Raw genomic sequence first — 25100 nt, 5'->3', positions numbered from 1 at the left:
AGCCCTTAGGCTCAGCGAGGGCACTGGATGTCTCTTCTGGAGGTCACTGCAGATTTTTATGTGAGAATTTGAAAGTTTATAGCAAAATGTAAAATACAAATAAAATGTGCATTATTCTATGCCACTGGTCTGCACCCTATGGCTGAGCTCCCCTGACTACCACTCCCATCATTCACCGACTACTCTTCATCATTAGAGCGCCACAGGACAGAGGACAAGGAAGTAGCGCGGTTCCCGCTAGTGTTACACGTGACGAAATGCTGCACAACGATTGGCTCTCCCAGCTTAGGCGGGAAACGCGAACGACGAGTCAGTCCGTTTGACTTGAAATGGCGACGGGAGGCAGGGGCGTGATGTCGCAGTTCGAAATGTCCGCGTTCTCTGCAGAACTGTACGCAGAGCCGGGGTTAAAACGCGAAGAAAACGGCATGCTCATGTCGTCCGCCCGTCCCAAAATACCAAAGGCCAATAATTTAAGCCCTTTCAAATACCCGTTTTCGCCGACGGGGTCGGAAGGCAGCCCCACCCTGCGCTCGGTGTTCGCCTCACCTAGAAACCCCAAGATGGCCGGTACCCGCCGCGTGTACCGCAAGCTGCAGTTGCCGCCGTGCCTGGACGCAGCTTTGGGGGATGAGTGGGAGGTTGAGGAGCCGCGGTATGGATCTGCCGCCAAGGCTCAGCCTCTGCCGCCTATCTACGTGTCCGGGGTGACGCTGTCTGTGCAGGAGAGGATCTCATTGTACTGCGATCAGATCCTGCGACATTGCAAGGTGCCCTGACTGGAATGTCTTGTGAGCTGGACATAGGGGGGTGTACAATATTTCACAATCTGCCCTTCCTTCTTCCTTAAAACTAGAACTCCCAACATACTCTTGACAGGATGAAGCGGCATTAGTCAGAACTGATGCAAAGGAACACTGGTTTAGTTGCCCATAGCAACCAATCCGGATGACCAAAGAAGCTCTGAAAGGTGGAACCTGATTGGTTGCTATGGGCAATTAAACCAGTTTCCTTTGCACCAGTTTTGATAAATCTCCCCCAATAAGTTACAGATGTGAGATCTTAAAGGGATATTCCAGTAACAAGTTTTACCATATTCACTGGATAACTTAGATCTGGGGTGCTCACTGATCGGGAGGACATGGGGCCTTGTGTACCCCATATTGACTGAGCATGCATACCGCCAACCCATTCTCTATGGGACTGCCTGCTATCTACGTCATTCGCATACAGTTTTAGTGGAACCGCTGCGTGACTGCTCGACCACCATATGGGATAAGGGGACCACCTGTTCTAATGCGTCCCAGCGGTTGGACCCTCCTGCCCTATTCACTAACTGGTTGTAACTGCAGTAGCCTTTTAAGCTGGCCATACACATAAGATTTTGAGACCAGCGATGTCCTCCGCAGCATGGGGAGGAGCGATCACTATGCCATCTCTCGTCCCCATGCAGGACAGCGGTGTGCCGGCGTCAGATTGTGATTACACATCACAATCTTTCATCCGGCAATCAGAGGCATTATTAGACTGCCAGACGATCGCTAATAACTGTCATAAGTGATCAGGCAGTAAATCTGCCCGTCTAAAGGGGTTGTCCGGGTTCAGAGCTTGAACCCGGACATACCCATATTTTCACCCAGGCAGCCCCCCTGATGTTAGAATCGGAGCATTTCATGCTCCGATGGGCTCCCTTGCCCTGCACAGGATTGCGCAGGGCAAGGGCTCTTTTATTTACAATAACACACTGCCGGGCGGAGGTTTCCGCCCAGCAGTTTGTGGGGTGACGTCACCGGCTCTGATGGGCGGGCCTTAGCGCTGCCCTAGCTATTTTACAGGCTAGGGCAGCGCTAAAGCCTGCCCATCAATGCCGTTGACAACACCGGGCTCACTGCTAGGAGGAAGCCTCGCCTAGCAGCCCTAAGGAGAGCCTGGTATGTCACCGAAACTCCAGAAAATGCCTTTGCCCTGCACGATTCAGCGCAGGACAAAGGAGAGCATCGGAGCATGAAATGCTCCTGTGCTCAAGGCAGGGGGGCTGCCTGGGTGAAAATGGGGATATGTCCGGGTTCAGCTCTGAACCCGGAAAACCCCTTTAAACAGGTTTTATCACTTCAGCTAGTGGCATTTATCATGTAGAGAAAGTTAATACAAAGCACTTACTAATGTGCTGTGATTGTCTATATTGCCTCCTTTGCTAGCTGGATCCATTCTTCCATCACAGTGGTGGTCGTGCTTGCACACTATAGAAAAAAATGTCGACCTCTCTGGTGAACGGGCCGTGGGAACTCGCATAGGCTGGTCCTTTTTTTTTTTTTTTTTTATATAGCATAAAAGCATGACCACCACTGCTGGATTGCAGGGTGGTCGTAACCATGGAAACGAGCCATGTATAATGTAATGGAGAAATAAATCCAAACAGCAAAGGAGGCAATACGGACAATCACAATACATTACTAAGTGCCTTGTATTAACTTTCTCTACATGATAATTGCTATTTTCTGAAGTGAGACTGCCCCTTTAAGCATTTATGACCTCTTAGTAAATTAGAGATAAGGGTGCATAAAATAAATAAATGAATTAAGTGAAAGTAAAAAGTACGATTCAATAGTTACAAGAATAGGTGCACTACTGTGGTGGATGCAAACAGTAACATCTGACTAAACCCTGACACTGATGTTGAAAATGCGACTTTAGCCAGTCTATCCTTATATTAAGGATATACCTGAACCCGTGCACCACGCTAAGGTTTCTCAAGTGGCACGGGACCTAACGCTAAACCTACCTGTACTGTATGGGTAGTACCAGGAGCCAGTGGGCAAATTACAGCAGCGTAAGGTCCGACTCACAGCAAACAGCTCCCAGTTCCCTCCAGTGTGACTAACCACACATACAATGGGAGGAGGCGTAGAGTGCCAGCCATGGCTGGCTGATATGTTGCAGGCCTCACAGGTGCACCTAAATGCTGCCTATGGATGGTATTCAAGGCGCATTTAGATTGGAGTTTATACACCTCCACATATAAATATACGATTTAAAGAGGTCCTTTCATCGGGCAAAAAATTGTGAACTAAGTATCATGACATATACAGTGGCGCCCAGGGATCTCACTGCATTTACTATTATCCCTGGGCGCCGCTCCATTCTCCTGCTATGCCCTCTGGTATGTTCGGTCACTTGGTTATAGTAGGTGGAGACTGCCCTTGTTCTCCTGGGCGTCTCCTTCTCCTAGGCTGTAGCGCTGGCCAATTGCAGCGCACAGCTCACAGCCTGGGAGAATAAAAACCTCCCAGCCTGTGAGCTCTGCGATGCGATTGGCCAGCGCTACAGCCTTGGAGAAGGAGACGCCCAGCAGAACAAGGGCAGTCTCCGCCTACTATAACCAAGTCCCCTATGTCTCTGCCTACTATAACCAAGGGACGGAACTTACCGGAGGGCATAGCGGGAGAACGGAGCGGCGCCCAGGGATAATAGTAAGTGCAGTGAGATCCCTGGGCGCCGCTGTACAGATCATGACACTTAGTTCACAATGTTTTGCCAGGTGAAAGGTCCTCTTTAAATGACAAAAATGTCATGTCATTCCACATCCACAGATTTTACCATCTGGTGTACGATGTCTCTGTGGCACTTGTGGTCTGCTGCGGGCGTCCTCTACTGTATGCATTTTATGCTGGGGTTTGCCCTTAGCAACAGACCACTAGCACAGTATCTGCTCCCCCGAGCATAAATGCACAACTGCATTTGGGGTTGAGCATTTCCTGCCTTTTGAGACCACGTATTTTTGTCATTTAAATCGTAAAAAGTACAATTCACACAGCTAGACACAGTTAACCCTTTGTGACAGAACAGCTCAATATTTTTAATAAAGACCAATTGAAAAAAAGATTTTTAGCCCAAAATGAGTAAAATGCAATCATAAAAAAGAAATTGCCTCCGAAGGTGTACATAGCTTACATAAAAACTGTTTTAAATGGGTCTGTTAAACCAGGTGCATTACTTAGCTGATTGTAATGATGCAGTTCATTTAGCGATCTGTTCCTTTGTTCTAGAGAAAAAGTACTTTTAATCCATATGCAAATGAGCCGTTACGTGCACCGAGGGTTACTCTCTCTCCTCCTGCTTCCTCTGCCGGCCCTTTATTCTCCTTCCTGATTAACAGGGCCAGGAGAGATGACTATGCAGGAGCCTGGCCCTGTCAATCATGAAGAGGGAGGAGCTGGCAGAGGAAGTAGGAGGAGCAAGGGTGCAGAGAGCGGATTGGGCCCTCCCTCGATGCTCTTAAACTATTTTCATATTTTTTCTGTTCAATTAGCCGTAGGGAGCTCGTTGGACAGCTGGAAAATCTATACTAAATGTGATAGGATTGGGAAAAAAAATTGTGCCACTGTGCTTTTTTTACCGCGTGAAATTTTGGCAAAAAATTGTGCATGTTAGGCCAGTGCCATTTCCCACAAAGCCACGCCACTTTCTGGTAAGACATTTACCGTTTTCGGATCTAGGCGCAGGTAATTTTTTTGGACCTAGATGCTCTAAATTGCCAAACATTTTGGTGCCATTTATGCCTGGAGGATAGTGCTGCTCAGTCCTGATGAAAGGATCGGAGAATTCCGAAAGCGTTGGATAGGAAGTTTGTTCCTTGCAAGTCTCCGTAGGAGTATGACGTCACATGGGGCCTTGGTTAATGCACTCAGTGGAGTGAGCGGCTGCCGGCCTGCGCCATTGATTCATTTTGTGAACCAAGTGGATGCCTGCGCTATCCTTGTGGAGTTTATTACTGTCTATGAGCAGCACTATCCTCCAGTGACCCCTGGTGACTTTACAAGTGGATCACTATAATTACAGCAGGCACCATCTTAGTGATTCTATGGCCATCCATTATTATAAAGTGGTGAAAGTTGATGAGGATACCTCTAGGTATGTGAACAGGAACTAACGAACAGGCTAACTCGTGAGTACTTATCAGTGTTTTATTGTGTTCCCATATACTTTGTGAGGCAAGCAGGTGCTTCTCTTGTACTCAGCAGCAGATCCAGCCAGCAGCAGGGTTTATCATTATCAAAGCCAAATATTACTTTTTGTCACAGAATGACACTTCACAGAATGACACTTTGCTAAATGACTCTATTTTTGCCATGTATAAGACATTTTTATAGCAATGAATTAATATTACTTGTTGAATACTCATTTACTTTGGAATATTTATAGGCTGACGAAGTGGATGAAGCACTTTGTAGGTACCTTTCAGAGAAGTTAAAGAAGAAAAATAAGTGGATTGGGGTTTGGAAAGCAAATCCTGAGCTTTTTTTTCATAAATATGAAGAACGTGCTATACAGTATGTTGGACTTCTTGTTGAGGTATGTATTTGTAATTTCTGATTGATATACTAGTAATGTAACCAAACATAGAACATTTCTAACTTACTAGTAATGTAACAGGCATAGAACATGTCTACCTTACTAGTAATGTAAATTGGTCACGTGTAAAGCCCCTTTTACACTAGTCAAGGATAGGGTCAATTTTAAGGAACAAATGTTCATAAGAATGTTCGGTTATGATAATTGGCCTGGGTAAGGGTCACGTTCGGGTGTGGGAGGGAAACACCACACCGAACATAGGAGGGAAAGGGGTGAGGGAATAAGGCCTGGAAACTAGGGAAAGGAGATGGACACCTCATAGTAAAACCTTAATAAAAGTCCTGACTAACTACCAGTATGAACAGACGCCAAGAGGTAGGTGAGTTCATACACAGGAATACCTAAAGTCCTAACTCACCCTATAGGACCCTGGTACTAATGTCAGGACTGAGACAATCTGTTCCTCAAAAAGGAAGGACAAACAGGAATCTCCATCAGGCCTTAATACAAATGGTAAAAATGAAAGGAGTAACCCAGCACTTCCCATATTACCTCTTGTGCAAGGACCCGGTCCAGTCCGTAGCTAGACCAGGAAAACGAAAAGGAATGTCCAGCACTGAGATGAATAAAAGTCTTCAATCTTTATTTCATAAATTTAAAAAGAATACAGTTCTTTAGCTGGACAGTGGTAACACTACCAAAGTGTTGCCGCTGTCTATCTGAAGAAGTGTATTATTTTTAAATTTATGAAATAAAGATTGAATACTTTTATTCATCTCAGTGCTGGACATCCCTTTTTGTTTTCCTTAATACAAATGACAGGGAAATGCAACACACAAAATAACCCAAACAAAATACAAAAGGGAAAGAAAACACTTAACTTCAAGTGGCTATGGCAGCACCAGGAACTAAGCCAAGATCCACACACAAGCAATTCACAACTGAAACTGAAGCTATAAACCTCATGGCATAGTGGGAGAAACAACAATAAATAGAGAAGCTTGATGACCATAATAGCCACACCTGGGGAAAGAAGCTGTGGCAGGCACCAGAAACAACACAGACGTCATTTGATCCAAACAGAAAACATGTCAGATCAAACCACGTGTTGCCAGTCTCACCGATCTCCTGCCACCTGTCGCGGGAACATCCGTGACAGGGTGATGTTACACATATCTTTTTGTTGTTGTGTGATATTTTTCTGTGTTTTATTTTTTTACGAGTGAAACATGGAAATCAAATGTCTTTCACCTGTAAAAACTGCAACTGCAAAATTTGTGCCAAAACCACAAGTGGTGTTTTTGATGCTGTTTTAACCACCCCTCAATCGCAAGATCAGAGTAGGCTGAACATATACCGTATTTCTCGTACTTTTTTCCATTGGGGGACACAGACCATGGGTATAGCTTGAGGTATTAGTAGGAGGGACACTATGCAAATACAAAAGAGCTCCTCCTCCTCGGGCTATACCCCCCGACTCCACCAGGAGGAACTCAGTCTTTGCTTAGTGTCTGGAGGTTGACACTCTCTGATTCTACTCCTTTTTGTTATTTTCATTCTAGATGGGGACACAGGTCGGCGTGGCGCCTTCCTGGTCCCCCGTGGAGTGCCCGCCGCCGTCTTTTGGACGTTGCCTGGCTGCCTCCATTTTTCCCCCCAAGAAGATAAGTGGATCCGGGCTCGACCTGTTAGCTCCGGCATCCCACCAACCTCTGGGTCACCTGCTGCTACCCTCCATCCAGAGCACTGAACTCGGGTTAGTCAGATGTCTGAAGAGGTGAGCCCTGCTGGTACGGAACAGAGGGAGAAGACTTCAGGAGCAGATAAGTATACTGCAATGCTCTCTGCTCCCTCCCCCCCTGTCTTATGTCTATGGGCCGCCTGGGTGAACTGGAAGGTGTTATCTCTGTCCGGGGGTTCTAGGGTATGGAGGCACTATACTGGCTAATCTCCCTGCTGGGACTCTCGGCTCCCTCTGAGGTTTTTATGCGGCATGGCTTTTCTCTGGCGGCGCCCACCAGCGGCGGGTCAGATGGGACCGATCGCTCCGTCGGTGGCCTCGGACAGAACGAGGATCTTGTGCTGCAACTGCATGCGTACCTTCTTTAACCCCCGCTACTCCGTGTTCGGCACGGGGGACATTTTTTCATGTAGCACAGGGAGTGGAGCGCACAATTTTTTCGCGTTTCTATGATGCGGCCGGGGGCGGAGCCTAGCGCTTCGCTCCGGCATCTTCCTCCGCCTGCCAAAACAGGTTCCCACGCTTCTGACTGCTCCCATGCTTCTCTCTGAACAGCTGTCATAGCTGTGTGTGTGTGTGTGTGTGTGTGTGTGTGTGGTAAATGCCTTGCTTCTGATGTGAACGATCGCTAGTTCGATTCCCAGAAGACACTTTTAAGGTTTTCTTTTCTCTAACTGCAACTGTAGATCTTTGCATAGTTGTTATCATGCCTAAGCCAAGTCACCTTCTCAGGCCCCAATGGGGTCCTATATGGAGAGTTTTTTCTACCTTTTTTTAGACCACTGGTGTTTGTGCCTCCTGCCTGCCCCTGGACGGGATCTCCTTCCTGCCCAACCCAGCTCCTAAGGCAAGCTGGTATCTCAGTGATAATGCTGTTGCCCCAGTTTCAGTCTTTAAAGAAAAAAAAAAAAAAAGAAGTTAATTCTGTCCCAGCGGAGCCTGCGGTACCCACTTGGACATCTGCCATGTCCAGCGCGGCCGCTGATTGGCCTGAGTCGCCAAGGCAGCCATGTCCTTTTTGGACCGTATGACAGTTGCCAATCCAGTGGCCCCTACCACTCCGTCTCCTCGCAGTGGTTCGCGCTGAGGTCGCCTGTCTAATAAAGAGGCAGCGTGAGCGGTAGCATCCATCCTTGGATGACTCAGTTTTCCCCCCTCGTCTAGAGGTGAGTTCAGACAACTCTCCCCCCCCCCTAGGGAGCGCAGGTCTGAAGGGGGATTGTCCGGCTCGGACGAGGTCATGGAGCGGGTCCCTCTGCCTAAGCTCTCCACGTGTGGCGGACTTAGTAGCGGCTCTCCGTGACATCTGTAATCTCCAAGGGGATTCTCCTCTAGGCGGGAGTTCCCCCCTTTTTTCCGTCCAAGAAGCCGTAGGTTGCCGCGTTTTCCTATCCATGAGGAATTTCCGCGGTCATACCCAGAACCTGGGACAGGATCATCCTTTTATGACTGAGCAGTGTGGAGGGGTGATCTTCTCCCCTAGGGTGGATCCCCCAGTGTCCAGGCTATCCAGGATCACGGTCTTCCCTGTCCTTGACGGCTTCTCTCTGCAGGACGTTCTGGACAGGTGCCTAGATTCTCTCTCCAGAGCCATTTTATCTCTGGCGGGCACGTTAGGCCAGTGTTCTCTCAAGGTGTGGTTGCAGCGCCACCATCTGAACCTGGCGGAACATGATGCGTCTACTGACACACCGGATTTGGTTCTCCAGGTGTCTCAGTCTTCCAAATTCCTTTGCGAGGCTTCCATGGACATTGGTTTCCTCTTTACCCGCATTGCAGCCCTCTCGGTCATTCAGCACAGAGAGGTCTGGTTGATAGTGTGGGACGCCGACGCTTCTCCAAGTGTCCCCTTACTAACCTCCCCTTTGAGGGTTCCAGGTTTTTTAGGGCTCAGCTGGACGAGTTCTTCTCTACCGCTACAGGGGGCAAGAACTCTCACATTCCACACCTACGTCCAAGCATCCCTTTCGGACCAGGTCTTCCGGTTTCCAGTACCAGTCCTTTCGCTGCCCCGCCGCTGGCGGGCTACAGGACTCCCGCAGGAACCCCCCCCTTCAAGCCCCAGCCGTCATGGTGCCCAAGGGCGCAGTCGGCCTCCCTGCTACTTCCAAGCAGTCTTCCACAGGATGGGTCGCCCCCACCCCTCGTGGTGGGGGGCCGTTTGTTCTCGTATCAACAGGTTTGGAGGGCTCATGTTCAGGACGCCTGGGCTCTAAGAATTGTAACGTCTGGTTACAAGATAGAGTTTACATCCAGCGTTCCTGGGGATCTGTTCCGCACCTCGGATCTCTGGATGGCAGTTTCTTCCCTTCTGGACCAGGGGGGTTATTACCCTAGTTACTCCAGGGGAACAGGGCACAGGTTTCTATTCAGACCTGTTCATCATTCCACAGAAGGAGGGGTCGGTGCGTCCGATCCTGGATCCGAAGCTGCTCAACATTTTCCTGCGGATACGGAGGTTTCGATTGGTATCCCTCCGCTCCGTTATTGTTTCTCTTCTTCAGGGGAATTCCTCGCGTTCGTAGACATCCAGGACGCCTGTCCGCATGGCCCGATCGCAGAATCTCACAACAATTCCTGCGCTTGCCATGGGTGGCCGACTCTATCGGTTTGTCGCCCTCCCTTTCGGGTTAGCGACTGCCCCTAGGGTCTTTACCAAGGTCCTATCGCCTTTCATGGCTCTTCTTCACACCAAGGACATTTCTTGGCGGCCTTACCTGGAACAGCGTCTGGATCACTGTTCAAACTCTGGAACAGCTCGGATGGTTGATCGACTTCCACGATCCTTCTTCTCCCGTCCCTGAAGCTCTCCTTCTGGGGATGTTTTTGGATGCCTCGACCGAGAGAGGGTTTCTTTCAGACTCCTAGGCCTTCTGGATCCAATTGACGGTGTCGCACCTGCTGCGCTCCCTGTGTCTCTCCTTTCGGGAGTACCTGCGTGTCCTGGGTCTTGTGGTAGGCCTCTTTCGAGGCCGTACCATATGTCCAGTTTTTTCACACTCTGTCGCCGCGACAGGAGATCTTTCCCTCGGGACGAGGCCTCTCGTGGTCTGTACGCTTACATCTGCAGGTGGTGCATTCTGTTTTTTTCTGCGGGTTCAGGAAACTCTTTTTTTGTGGCTGTTCCCTATGAACCTGACGGCGGGAAGATCGTTACTCCCGTTCTTTTCCTGGACCACTGATGCCAGCCTCCGGGCTGGGGCGGCGTTCTCCGGTCCCACTCGGTCCTGGGGGTTTGGTCGGCGACGAAATCTCGTCTCCCGATCAACATCCTTGAGTTGAGAGTGACTTACTTCAGCCATCAAGGTGGGACCGCAGCCGGACAGTGATGCGGGACGTGAGGAAAATTCTGCTTTGGGCAGAATCACACGTTCCGGTGTTGTCAGCGGAATTCCTTCCAGGAATGGGCATCTGGACTGCGGACTTTCTAAGTCTAAACAAGGTGGATCCAGGCGAGGGTTTCTGCATCCGGGTGTCTGCGAAGACGTGTGCGGCAGGTGGGGCCGTCCGGATGTGGACCTGATGGCGTCAATGGTTCAACAACAGGCTCCCAGGTTCCCGGCTCGCGCCCGGGGTCCGAAGGCGTATGGGGTGGACGCGCTGGTGTCTCCGTGGCAAGTCTTCAGCCTCCTCTATGTCTTCCTTCCACTTCTCTGCTGTCGAGGGGTCTACGCAAGATTGAGGTGGAAGGGATTCCGAATGTTCTCATCGCCCCAGATTGGCCTCGCCACGCATGGTTATCGGACGTGGCTTGGATGCTGGCGGATGCCCCATGGCTTCTTCCTGACAGAGAGGATCTACTGTCTCAGGGTCCTCTCTTCCACCGGAATTTACAGTCTCTTCGTTTTTAACGGCGTGGCGGTTGAAACCGCCATCCTGAAGGAGAAAGGGTTCTCGGATCATTGGTTAGGACCATGATCAGAGCGAGAAAGCCGGCTTCCTCCCGGCTTTACTATCGTACCTAGATGGCTTTCCTGCCTTTTGTGAGAACTCGGGTTTCCCTCCCATTCGTTTTTCCATCCCTGTGGTGCTCTTGTTTCTTCAGTCCGGACTCAAGATGGCTGTCTTTTTTTCAGAAGTCCCTTGCTCCTCTGGGTTCTGTGAGGACTTTTCTTCAGGGGGTGGCGCATTCGGTCCCTCCGTACGTTCCCCCTTTGCCGCCTTGGGATCTCAATTTGGTCCTTCGCGCCCTCCAGACGGCCCCCTCGGGCCTCTAAGGGAGGTCTCCCTGTCTTTTCTTCCTGTCACTCTCCTGCCAGAAGCCTTTTCTGTTTTTTTCTCCAGGATAAGGTGGCGCTCCGTCCGGTTCCTTCCTTTTTGACCAAGGTGTTTTCTCCCTTCCACCTTAACGAGGATCTTGTGCTGCCCTCCTTTTATCCTTCTCCGGCGAACCCCAAGGAACGCTCTCTCATTCCTTGGATGTCGTCCGAGCCCTGACGGTGTATCTGACGGCAACGCCTTCGTCCGCCGTTCAGACTCCCTCTTTTTGATTCCGAGGGACCTCGTAAGGGTCTGGCGGCCTCCAAGGTCTCTGTGACGCGATGACCTGCTCGGCTATTCCGCGGCTTATTGCGCTCGTGGTGGGGTTCCCCCGGCTCGGGTAACCGCTCACTCCACTTGGGCGGTGGGGGCTTCCTGGGCGAGGCGCAATCGTGCCTCTGCGTCTCAGCTGTGTAAGACGGCCACCTGGTCGTCCTTACATACCTTTACGAAGTTCTATCAGTTGCATTCCCTGGCTTCGGCTGATGCTGTCTTTGGCCGCAGGGTTTTGCAGGCTGTGGTTCCTGTTTGACCGTTGGACGTTCCTCCTGGCGGTGCTAATATTTTTTCCCACCCCATGGACTGCTTTAGGACGTCCCATGGTCTGTGTCCCCCAATGGAAAAAAGTACGAGAAAAGGAGATTTTTTGTGAAACTCACCTGTAAAATCTTTTTCTCGTCTTTTCCATTGGGGGACACAGCTCCCACCGATTCTGCCTGTTGCAGGAGGGGTTTTTCAGTTCAGTTTCTGTTTGTGGTTGGACCTTATGGGCTTGGTCCGATGGCTTCCATTATTTTTTCTTGTCTCCTTCTCCTACTGCTTTTGCAACGCCTGAGTTCCTCCTGGTGGAGTCGGGGGGTATAGCCCGAGGAGGAGGAGCTCTTTTGTATTTGCATAGTGTCCCTCCTACTAATACCTCAAGCTATACCCATGGTCTGTGTCCCCCAATGAAAAAGACGAGAAAAAGATTTTACAGGTGAGTTTCGCAAAAAAACGCCTTTTTTCGCCCTATAAGATGCACCGACCCATAAGACGCACCTAGGTTTTATAGGAGGACAATAAGAAACAAATATTTTTAATTAGACCTCAGTTCAGACCACCAATCAGACCCCATATTGCCTCAGATTACCCCCAAGCAGCCCCATATTGCTTCATGTTTTATAGAATTAAAACCCACTGAAGGCTACTTTCACACTAGCGTTTTCGCTTTCCGTTTCTGAGATCCGTCATGGGCTCTCAAAAGCGGTCTAAAATGGATCAGTTTTGCCCTAATGCATTCTGAATGGAAACGGATCCGCTCAGAATGCATCAGTTTGCCTCCGTTCAGTCACCATTCCGCTCTGGAGACAGACAACAAAACACTGCCTGCAGCGTTTTTCTGTCCACGATGTCGTGCGGAGCTATAGAAGACATAATACAACCAGATCCATTCATGACGAATGCATGCGGTTGTATTATTGTAACTGACGCGTTTTTGCAGATCCATGACGGATCAGCAAAAAACGCTAACGTGACAGTAGCCCTACCTATCCTGCTCCTGGACGCCGCCGCTCCTCACCGCCCGCGATCTTCTTCCTCCTGCTGTCGGCTGTGCTGTGAACTGGCGCACAGCGTGAGGTCACAGAGCGCCCTCACGCTGTGCACAGCCACTGCACAGACGAGGACCAGGAAGCAGTGAGTACAGAGCCTTCACCACTTCCCGGTCCTCCGGTACTAATGAGTGCTTCCATAATGTAAGCGCTTATAAGTTTTCCCCCAATTAGACGCAGGGGCATTTCCCCCCCACTTTTAGGGGGGAAAATGCGTGTTATGGGGCGAAAAATATGGCACATAGGCTTTTTGCAGCGTTTTTGTGCACATTTGTGGTTTTAGTGACTTTTTTTTCAACTAATTAATTATCTTTATTTCATAGTAACATAGTAACATAGTAACATAGTACATAAGGCCGAAAAAAGACATTTGTCCATCCAGTTCGGCCTGTCATCCTACAAGTTGATCCAGAGGAAGGCAAAAAAAAACCTGTGAGGTAGAAGCCAATTTTCCTCACTTTAGGGGAATAAAAAATTCCTTCCCGACTCCAATCAGGCAATCAGAATAACTCCCTGGATCAACTCTCTAGTAGCTATAGCCTGTAATATTACACTCCAGAAATACATCCAGGCCCCTCTTGAATTCCTTTATTGTACTCACCATCACCACCTCCTCAGGCAGAGAGTTCCATAGTCTCACTGCTCTTACCGTAAAGAACCCTTTTCTATGTTTGTGTACAAACCTTCTTTCCTCCAAACGCAGAGGATGTCCCCTCTTCACAGTCACAGTCCTGGGGATAAATAGATGATGGGATAGATCTCTGTACTGCCCCCTGATATATTTATACATAGTAATTAGATCTCCCCTCAGTCGTCTTTTTTCTAACGTGAATAACCCTAATTTTGATAATCTTTCAGGGTACTGTAGTTGCCCCATTCCAGTTATTACTTTAGTTGCCCTCCTCTGGACCCTCTCCAGCTCTGCTATGTCTGCCTTGTTTACAGGAGCCCAGAACTGTACACAGTACTCCATGTGTGGTCTGACCAGTGATTTGTAAAGTAGTAGGAATATGTTCTCATCACGGGCATCTATGCCCCTTTTGATGCAACCCATTATCTTATTGGCCTTGGCAGCCGCTGCCTGACACTGTTTTTTGCAGCTTAGTTTGCTGTTTATTAAAATTCCTAGATCCTTTTCCATGTCAGTGTTAGGCCTCTTTCACACTTGCGTTGTTGGGATCCGGCATGCACTTCCGTTGCCGGAGGTGCCTGCCGGATCCGTAACAACGCAAGTGTACTGAAAGCATTTGAAGACGGAACCGTCTTCCAAATGCTTTCAGTGTTACTATGGCACCCAGGACGCTATTAAAGTCCTGGTTGCCATAGTAGGAGCGGGGAGCGGGGGAGCGGTATACTTACAGTCCGTGCGGCTCCCCGGGCGCTCCAGAATGACGTCAGAGCGCCCCATGCGCATGGATGACGTGATCCATGTGATCACGTGATCCATGCGCTTGGGGCGCCCTGACGTCACTCTGGAGCGCCCGGGGAGCCGCACGGACGGTAAGTATGCTGCTCCCCTGCTCCCCGCTACACTTACCATGGCTGTCAGGACTTTAGCGTCCCGGCAGCCATGGTAACTATTCAGAAAAAGCTAAACGTCGGGTCCGGCAATGCGCCGAAACGACGTTTAGCTTAAGGCCGGATCCGGATCAATGCCTTTCAATGGGCATTGATCCCGGATCCGGCCTTGCGGCAAGTCTTCAGGATTTTTGGCCGGAGCAAAAAGCGCAGCATGCTGCGGTATTTTCTCCGGCCAAAAAACGTTCCGTACCGGAACTGAAGACATCCTGATGCATCCTGAACGGATTACTCTCCATTCAGAATGCATTAGGATAATCCTGATCAGTATTCTTCCGGCATAGAGTCCCGACGACGGAACTCTATGCCGGAAGACAATAACGCAAGTGTGAAAGAGCCCTTACCGAGTGTTTTACCATTTAGTATGTACGGGTGACTTGCATTATTCCTTCCCATGTGCATAACTTTACATTTCTCAGTGTTAAACCTCATCTGCCACTTATCTGCCCAAGCCTCCAATCTATCCAGATCCCTCTGTAGCAGTTTACTGTCCTCTTCAGTGTTAATTACTTTACACAGTTTAGTGTCATCTGCGAAAATTGATATTTTACTATGCAAGCCTTCTACAAGATCATTAATAAATATATTGAAGAGAATAGGGCCCAATACTGACCCCTGAGGTACTCCACTAGTGACAGTGACCCAATCTGAGTATGTACCGTTAATAACCACCCTCTGTTTTCTATCATTGAGCCAGTTACTTACCCACTTACAGACGTTTTCTCAGAGTCCGAGCATTCTCATTTTATATACTAACCTTTTATGAGGTACAGTGTCAAATGCTTTGGAGAAGTCCAGATACACGACATCCATTGATTCGCCGCTGTCAAGTCTAGTACTTACCTCCTCATAGAAACTGATTAAATTAGTTTGACATGACCGATCCCTCACGAAGCCATGCTGATATGGCGTTATTTGCTTATTTCCCATAAGATGCTCTAACATAGCATCTCTCAGAAAACCTTCAAACAGTTTACCCACAACAGATGTTAAACTTACCGGCCTATAGTTTCCAGGCTCTGTTTTTGGACCCTTTTTGAATATTGGCACCACATTTGCCATGCGCCAATCCTGTGGGACATTCCCTGTCAGTACAGAGTCCGCAAATATCAGAAATAAGGGTCTGGCTATGACATTACTTAATTCCCTTAGGATACGGGGGTGTATGCCATCCGGTCCTGGCGATTTGTCTATTTTGATTTTTTTAAGTCGCTGTTGTACTTCTTCCTGGGTCAGACAGGACACTTTTAATGGCGAATTTATTTCAGCATTCAGCATTTCATCTGACAGTTTATTTTCCTCAGTGAATACATTGGAGAAAAAAATATTTAACAGCTTTGCTTTCTCCTCGTCGCTCTCTGCGACTCCCCCCTCATTACTCTTTAAAGGGCCGACACCTTCAGATTTATACTTTTTAACATTTATATAATTGAAGAACATTTTAGGGTTAGTTTTACTCTGTTTGGCAATTAATCTCTCGGTCTCTAGTTTGGCCGCTTTTATTTGTTTTTTACATGTTCTGTTTTTTTCCTTATAGTTTTTCAGTGCTTCCGTGCTACCCTCCTGTTTTAGGGTTTTATATGCTTTCTTTTTGTCATTTATTGCTTTCTTTACAGTTCTGTTTATCCACATTGGTTTCTTTTTGTTCCTTAACCTTTTATTCCCATACGGTATGTACCTCTCACAATGAGATTTTAGGATGTTTTTAAAGATATCCCATTTTTTGGCTGTATTTTTATTTTTGAGGACTTTGTCCCAGTTAGTTAGGCCTATGGCCTCTCTTAGTTGGCTAAATTTAGCTTTTTTGAAGTTTGGTATTTTTGTTTCTCCCTGTAGAAATGCTCTTTTGAATGATAATTGGAAGGTTATTACTTTATGGTCACTATTTCCCAGGTGTCCCCCAACCTGCACGTCTGTTGTTCTGTCAGGTCTATTGGTTAATATTAAGTCCAGTATGGCCGTCCCTCTAGTCGGGTCCTGAACCAGTTGGGAGAGATAATGGTCTTTGGTTATTGCCAAGAATCTGTTTCCTTTATGAGATATACAAGTTTCAGTTTCCCAGTCTATATCTGGGTAGTTGAAGTCCCCCATAATAACCACCTCATTATGATTTGCCGCCTTGTCTATCTCGTTTAGTAGTAGATTTTCTGTGGACTCTGGTATATTAGGTGGTTTATAGTAGACTCCTATTAGTAATTTATTGTTGTTTTTAGCTCCATGTATCTCTACCCACAGTGACTCCACATGTTCATGTCCATCACTTATATCTTCACGGAATGAAGACATTTAACAGATTCCAGAAAACATCAATATACAAGAAAAAAAATGAAAAAAGCCAATATGCCAACCACCAATGTATTTATTGTGAAGTCAGGCACATGTGATTGTGCATTTTTTGTGGGGATAACACCAGCTCCAGATGTTAGCTGAAAGTGTATAGAAAATATAAAATGCAAGGCAGATAAGCATTTTGTGGCACATTCATTAAGACTGGTGTTTTAGGCGCTGGTCTTAATAAGCCCTATTGCTGGCAGTGGACCGCCAAAGTTATGTAGAGGCGCTGGCGCTGGCCTCTGTATAACTTTGGCGGCTCCACCGTCGCTTCTAAATGTAAGACAACTTTTTTGCTGTCTCAAATTTAGACCATTTTCTACGACTAAACCAGATGTAGAAAATGATGAATTAGACAGCTCTGCCAGGATAATTAGACAGCCCTGCCGGCCCATCCCCTTTACCACCACACTCCCTTTTTCTAGACCTGGCGTGACCGGGGAAGAATTCGCAGATTCTGCCGCAATATGGCGTGCAACAGAATCTGCACCAGATATACGCAACAAAAGTGATTGTTTTGCCTAGTGGCATTTTATTTTCTAATTGGTGGCTTTTTTGTCTCTTACATAGGGAATGTTTTGTGTTAGTGCAAAAGGGTACACATTTTATAATGTCAAAATTATCCAGTACAAACAGATTAGTGTAATGTTCTCAATCAAAACATCCTGAAACCAACACAACAGTCTAAACAGTGTCAGATTTGAAGAAAATACATTTGAAAGCTTGTTTTACCAAACTTACTGTATATGCATCAATAGCACAACTTGCATTCAAAAATTGCTGTGTGTGAATGTGTAGACACAACAAAGGTCAGAAATCACTTCAAAACTGAACTGGCTCTAAAATAGTTAATTTAGACAAAAGCATATTTTCATTTTGGGCATGTGGAAACATGGGTACAGAGCACTAGAAAGGAATCTTTGTATGCTAAACCAATCATAGCACATCTAGCTATTATCAGCTTTGACTAGTGTAAGTAACCTTTATCGGCTTGTCTTGTGGGGGAAAAATGTGCCTCCTATGCTATGCTTCCAACGCTGTATAGTTTTATTATACTTTAGCTGTAGTTTTGCAGCACAACATGAAATAAGTCCCTGATCACACCTACTAGGGTACAGCCACACAGGGTGGATTTTTTTTGAGCAGAGTGTCCATGGATATTACCTTATATATCACAAAGGGTAAAATCTGCAGTGAAAATTAACATCGTAAATTTTTCATGCTGCAAAAATCCACACCACAAATCAGTTTCCACTGCCGATTTTTTTTTTTATGGAGCTCATGAATAAGATTTGTTTACCATATTTTTCGCCCTATAAGATGCACTGGCCCATAAAACGCACCTAGGTTTTAGAGGAGGACAATAAGAAATAAATATTTTTAATTAGACCTCAGGTCAGACCCCCAATGTTAATCAGACCTCAGCTAACAGCCCCAATCAGACCCCCAATGTTAATAAGACCCCAACAAGACCTCAGATCAGACCCCCAATTAGACCTCAACTCAGACCCCAATGTGAATGACCCCCAATCAGACCTCAGATAAGAGCCCCATACCTCTCATCAGCCCCCATTGCCTCATATCAGTCCCCACCAGCCCCATTGCCTCTCATATTAGCCCTCAGCAGTCCCCATTGCCTCTCATATTAGCCCCCATTGCCTCTCATATTAGCCCCCATTGCCTCTCATATTAGCCCCCATTGCCTCATATCAGCCCCCATTGCCTCTCATGTTAGCCCTCATTGCCTCAGATCAGCAGCCCTATATTGCCCCAGATCATCCCCCAGCAGCCCCTATATTGACCCAGATCATCCCCGAGCAGCCCTATTTTGCCTCAGATCACCCCCCAGCAGCCCCATATTGCCTCAGATCATCCCCCAGCAGCCATATATTGCCTCATGTTTTATAAAATAAAAAAACACCCAAACTTGGAAGGAGGCTCAGCAGACCTTCAATAAGTGGGCGACAGAAAAAGAGAATCTCTATAGACATGACTGGGAGGCCACACTGTACAGATGTGGTAATAAATCTGGGAGATTATTGGCGGGTCTGGTTAGAGATAGGCACCCAGTCTCTCATAACAACAGACCCTCAGTCTATAAATCAGATCTTAGGCGACTTTTATAAGAAGTTGTAAACGGATGTTCCTGACCCTATTCCACAGCAAACAATATTAGACCAAATATCTCTACCTAGGGTGTCAAATGAACAACTAGCTGCACTGAATGCCCCAGTGTCGGAGGAGGAAGTTTTGGAGGCCATTGGATCCTTAAAACCATGCAAAGCACCAGACGGACTAATGGGGGAATTTTATAAAATATTAAAAGACCAGATAGGGACTATCTTAACTACAGTATTTAATTCTGCATTAGGGGAGGGAAACCTTCCAAAGTCCTCTTCGTTGGCTTATATAAAACTTTTGTTAAAACCTGGCAAAAACGAGTTAAACCCAGAGTCCTATAGACCTACATCATTAATCAATGTAGATGCTAAATTACTGTCAAAGATCATGGCGGTTAGATTAGGATCTATTATGCCTTCCGTGATAGACCCTGTCCAGGTGGGCTTTACCCAAGGCAGGGCAGCCGTGACCAACATACGAAACAGTATTGGCGGTTCTGGATAGAGTCCAGCACTGGCCTCGCCAGGGTGAAGCACCAGCTCTTTTAATGTTGGATGCAGAAAAGGCTTTCGATAATGTCAGGTGGAGCTGGCTGGGGTCAGTGCTGGACAGGATGGGGTTTGAAGGCCCTTTCCGAAAATTGTTGGGACATATATACAGGGAGTGCAGAAATATTAGGCAAGTTGTATTTTTGAGGATTAATTTTATTATTGAACAACAACCATGTTCTCAATGAACCCAAAAAACTCATTAATATCAAGCTGAATATTTTTGGAAGTAGTTTTTAGTTTGTTTTTAGTTTTAGCTATTTTAGGGGGATATCTGTGTGTGCAGGTGACTATTACTGTGCATAATTATTAGGCAACTTAACAAAAAATAAATATATACCCATTTCAATTATTTATTTTTACCAGTGAAACCAATATAACATCTCAACATTCACAAATATACATTTCTGACATTCAAAAACAAAACAAAAACTAATCAGTGACCAATATAGCCACCTTTCTTTGCAAGGACACTCAAAAGCCTGCCATCCATGGATTCTGTCAGTGTTTTGATCTGTTCACCATCAACATTGCGTGCAGCAGCAACCACAGCCTCCCAGACACTGTTCAGAGAGGTGTACTGTTTTCCCTCCTTGTAAATCTCACATTTGATGATGGACCACAGGTTCTCAATGGGGTTCAGATCAGGTGAACAAGGAGGCCATGTCATTAGATTTTCTTCTTTTATACCCTTTCTTGCCAGCCACGCTGTGGAGTACTTGGACGCGTGGGATGGAGCATTGTCCTGCATGAAAATCATGTTTTTCTTGAAGGATGCAGACTTCTTCCTGTACCACTGCTTGAAGAAGGTGTCTTCCAGAAACTGGCAGTAGGACTGGGAGTTGAGCTTGACTCCATCCTCAACCCGAAAAGGCCCCACAAGCTCATCTTTGATGATACCACCCCAAACCAGTACTCCACCTCCACCTTGCTGGCGTCTGAGTCGGACTGGAGCTCTCTGCCCTTTACCAATCCAGCCACGGGCCCATCCATCTGGCCCATCAAGACTCACTCTCATTTCATCAGTCCATAAAACCTTAGAAAAATCAGTCTTGAGATATTTCTTGGCCCAGTCTTGACGTTTCAGCTTGTGTGTCTTGTTCAGTGGTGGTCGTCTTTCAGCCTTTCTTACCTTGGCCATGTCTCTGAGTATTGCACACCTTGTGCTTTTGGGCACTCCAGTGATGTTGCAGCTCTGAAATATGGCCAAACTGGTGGCAAGTGGCATCTTGGCAGCTGCACGCTTGACTTTTCTCAGTTCATGGGCAGTTATTTTGCGCCTTGGTTTTTCCACACGCTTCTTGCGACCCTGTTGACTATTTTGAATGAAACGCTTGATTGTTCGATGATCACGCTTCAGAAGCTTTGCAATTTTAAGAGTGCTGCATCCCTCTGCAAGATATCTCACTATTTTTGACTTTTCTGAGCCTGTCAAGTCCTTCTTTTGACCCATTTTGCCAAAGGAAAGGAAGTTGCCTAATAATTATGCACACCTGATATAGGGTGTTGATGTCATTAGACCACACCCCTTCTCATTACAGAGATGCACATCACCTAATATGCTTAATTGGTAATAGGCTTTCGAGCCTATACAGCTTGGAGTAAGACAACATGCATAAAGAGGATGATGTGGTCAAAATACTCATTTGCCTAATAATTCTGCACTCCCTGTATAGGCAGCCACAAGCGAGGATTCATACTGGAGGTCATCTGTCTTCCCTTTTTGACTTACAAAAAGGCACCAGGGAGGGTTGCCCTCTATCATCCTTGCCACTGAACCTTTGTCCCGTTACCTTAGAACGTCTGGTATTTTTAAGGGCATTATGGTGGATATGCAAGAAGTTAAAGGGCTTCTGTCACCCCACTAAACTCATTTCTAGTGGGGTGACAGCGATATATCAATATATAATGCTCTTACTCTTTTTCTTTCAGCAGTTTCTTCAAAAAACTGACTTTTATAATATGTAAATTACCTGGCTACCAGCAAGTAGGGCGGCTACTTGCTGGTAGCAGCCGCATCCTCCTTTCATAAAGACGCCCCCTCCTCATGTTGATTGACAGGGCCAGCGAACTTGCTCGTCCTCTGACTCGCCCTGTCTGCAATTCAAATCCCGCGCCTGTCTTCATTCGGCGCAGGCGCTCTGAGAGAAGGAGGCTCGCCTCCTCAGCACTCCCTCAGTGCGCCTGCGCCGGGTGTAGATGTGACGTCATCGGTGCAGGCGCATTGAGGATGGAGCGGCCGAGCGAGCGTCCTGCTCTCAGTGCGCCTGCGCCGACTGAAGACAGGTATGGCGCAGGCGCCAGATTTTAAACGCAGACAGGGCCGGCCAGGGGACGAGCGTGTTCGCTGGCCCTGTCAATCAACATGAGGAGGGGGCGTCTTTATGAAAGGAGGATACGTAGTAGCCGCCCTACTTGCTGGTAGCCAGGTAATTTTCATATTATAAAAGTCCATATTTTTAAGAAACTGCTGAAAGAAAAAGAGTAAGAGCACTATATATTGATATATCGCTGTATAAGGAATTTAAGTAGCCCAAAAAAAAAATATGAGTTTAGTGGGGTGACAGAAGCCCTTTAAAATAGCATTATTCACAAATGATATTATTTTAATTTTAGATAACCCGATCAAGCACATCCCTAAAATATTTGCTGCACTGACAGAATTTGGTAGATACTTGGGATACAAAGTGAACTAATCTAAGTGTGAGTTATTAGATTTAGGGCTCTTTCACACTTGCGTTGTCCGGATCCGGCGTGCACTCCATTTGCCGGAGGTGCCCGCCGGATCCGGAAAAACGCAAGTGAACTGAAAGCATTTGAAGACGGATCCGTCTTCAAAATGCATTCAGTGTTACTATGGCACCCAGGACGCTATTAAAGTCCTGGCTGCCATAGTAGTAGTGGGGAGTGGGGGAGCAGTATACTTACAGTCCGTGCGGCTCCCGGGGCGCTCCAGAATGACGTCAGAGCGCCCCATGCGCATGGATGATGTGTCCATGCGATCACGTCATCCATGCGTGTGGGGCGCCCTGACGTCACTCTGGAGCGCCCGGGGAGCCGCACGGACGGTAAGTATACTGCTCCCCCGCTCCCCACTACACTTTACCATGGCTGCCAGGACTTTATAGCGTCTTGGCAGCCATGGTAACCATTCAGAAAAGCTAAACGTCGGATCCGGTAATGCGCCGAAACGACGTTTAGCTTAAGGCCGGATCCGGATTAATGCCTTTCAATGGGCATTAATTCCGGATCCGGCCTTGCGGCAAGTGTTCAGGATTTTTGACCGGAGCAAAAAGCGCAGCATGCTGCGGTATTTTCTCTGGTCAAAAAACGTTCCGGTCCGGAACTGAAGACATCCTGATGCATCCTGAACGGATTTCTCTCCATTCAGAATGCATTAGGATAAAACTGATCAGGATTCTTCCGGCATAGAGCCCCGACGACGGAACTCTATGCCGGAAGAAAAGAACGCAAGTGTGAAAGAGCCCTTAGGGGGCAATACAGGCAGAGGCACCTTAATACACAAGATTCATGGGATTGCACCCCCAAGGGACCATATTAAGTATCTAAGAATACAGATAGGTCGCTTCCCTGCTTCCCTATATAACCTGAATTATAAACCCCTATTGGAAAAGATATTCTCAGATTTGAAAAGATGGAATCAACTTCCGCTTAATTTGGTAGGTAGATGTCACCTAGTAAAGATGTCATGTTTTGCTAGGCTTTTATACCCATTACAAACGATCCCAGTATTGATGAAACACAAGGACATAGCAACACTAAATTCACACTTCGTTTCTTTAATATGGGCGGGAAAGAGACCTAGGATTGCTCTGGACAAACTTATGAGACCCAAGTTAGAGGGGGAAGTGAACTTCCCTAATGTGAGGGGATATAATCTGGCTTGTTTATTACGCCATATTGTAGACTGGAAAAAGAACACCAGTTATTACTCCAACTTGCCATTGGAGAGAAGTATGAGACATCCATGGAACCTAATGGCTTTGGTACACTCCAGAATTCCTGATCTTCCACCAGAAGTGAGACGATCTATCCTTCTTAGAGATACACTTATTACCTGAAAAATTATACGAAAAGTATTTAATCTCTTATTCCAGTGCTCTAAACACTTACCCTTATGGGAATCACCGGATTTTAGGGAAGGCATGACAAGTTGTCTATACCGAAGCTGGAAGGAAAAGGGAATTTATAGAGTAGGACACTTGATACATGATAAGGAACCTAGGTGGTTAAAAGATTAGTATATATACATATATCCTATATACACACACATATGTTTGTTTTGTATATAGAAGGATTAGTTATTATATTTTTTATAGTATAGATATAACAGGTAAATAATGTTAACATTAGTTTTGAAATGGTCAGATTTTATAAAACATATCATATCTGAAAACTGGAGAGAAACTCAGTTAAAATTCATGCATAGGGCAATATAGGAAAATACACTGCTCAAAAAAATAAAGGGAACACAAAAATAACACATCCTAGATCTGAATTTATTAAATATTCTTCTGAAATACTTTGTTCTTTACATAGTTGAATGTGCTGACAACAAAATCACACAAAAATTAAAAATGGAAATCAAATTTTTCAACCCATGGAGGTCTAGATTTGGAGTCACACTCAAAATGAAAGTGGAAAAAACACACTACAGGCTGATCCAACTTTGATGTAATGTCCTTAAAACAAGTCAAAATGAGGCTCAGTAGTGTGTGTGTGGCCTCCACGTGCCTGTATGACCTCCCTACAACGCCTGTGCATGCTCCTGATGAGGTGGCGGAAGGTCTCCTGAGGGATCTCCTCCCAGACCTGGACTAAAGCATCTGCCAACTCCTGGACAGTCTGTGGTGCAACGTGACGTTGGTGGATAGAGCGAGACATGATGTCCCAGATGTGCTCAATTGGATTCAGGTCTGGGGAACGGGCGGGCCAGTCCATAGCATCAATGCCTTCGTCTTGCAGAAACTGCTGACACACTCCAGCCACATGAGGTCTAGCATTGTCTTGCATTAGGAGGAACCCAGGGCCAACCGCACCAGCATATGGTCTCACAAGGGGTCTGAGGATCTCATCTCGGTACCTAATGGCAGTCAGGCTACCTCTGGCGAGCACATGGAGGGCTGTGCGGCCCTCCAAAGAAATGCCACCCCACACCATTACTGACCCAATGCCAAACCGGTCATGCTGGAGGATGTTGCAGGCAGCAGAACGTTCTCCACGGCGTCTCAAGACTGTCACGTCTGTCACATGTGCTCAGTGTGAACCTGCTTTCATCTGTGAAGAGAACAGGGCACCAGTGGCGAATTTGCCAATCTTGGTGTTCTCTGGCAAATGCCAAACGTCCTGCACGGTGTTGGGCTGTAAGCACAACCCCCACCTGTGGACGTCGGGCCCTCATGGAGTCTGTTTCTCACCGTTTGAGCAGACACATGAACATTTGTGGCCTGCTGGAGGTCATTTTGCAGGGCTCTGGCAGTGCTCCTCCTGTTCCTCCTTGCACAAAGGCGGAGGTAGCGGTCCTGCTGCTGGGTTGTTGCCCTCCTACGGCCTCCTCCA

General features: G+C 47.0%; 1 protein-coding gene across 1 annotated transcript in view; it reads left to right on the top strand.

The window, feature by feature from the left end:
* The first annotated feature begins 353 nt into the window (after nt 1-353).
* SHCBP1L (SHC binding and spindle associated 1 like) overlaps nt 354-25100 on the top strand; it is a 130849-nt gene continuing 106102 nt past the window's right edge. Inside the window, exons 1-2 of the mRNA XM_040408804.1 lie at nt 354-770; nt 5203-5352. Coding sequence (XP_040264738.1) covers nt 354-770; nt 5203-5352 — 567 coding nt within the window. The remainder of the gene's footprint in view (nt 771-5202; nt 5353-25100) is intronic.

This window comes from Bufo bufo, chromosome 9 (assembly GCF_905171765.1).
Source record: "Bufo bufo chromosome 9, aBufBuf1.1, whole genome shotgun sequence".
Taxonomy (NCBI): domain Eukaryota; kingdom Metazoa; phylum Chordata; class Amphibia; order Anura; family Bufonidae; genus Bufo; species Bufo bufo.
This window is presented reverse-complemented; position numbering and strand designations above follow the sequence as displayed.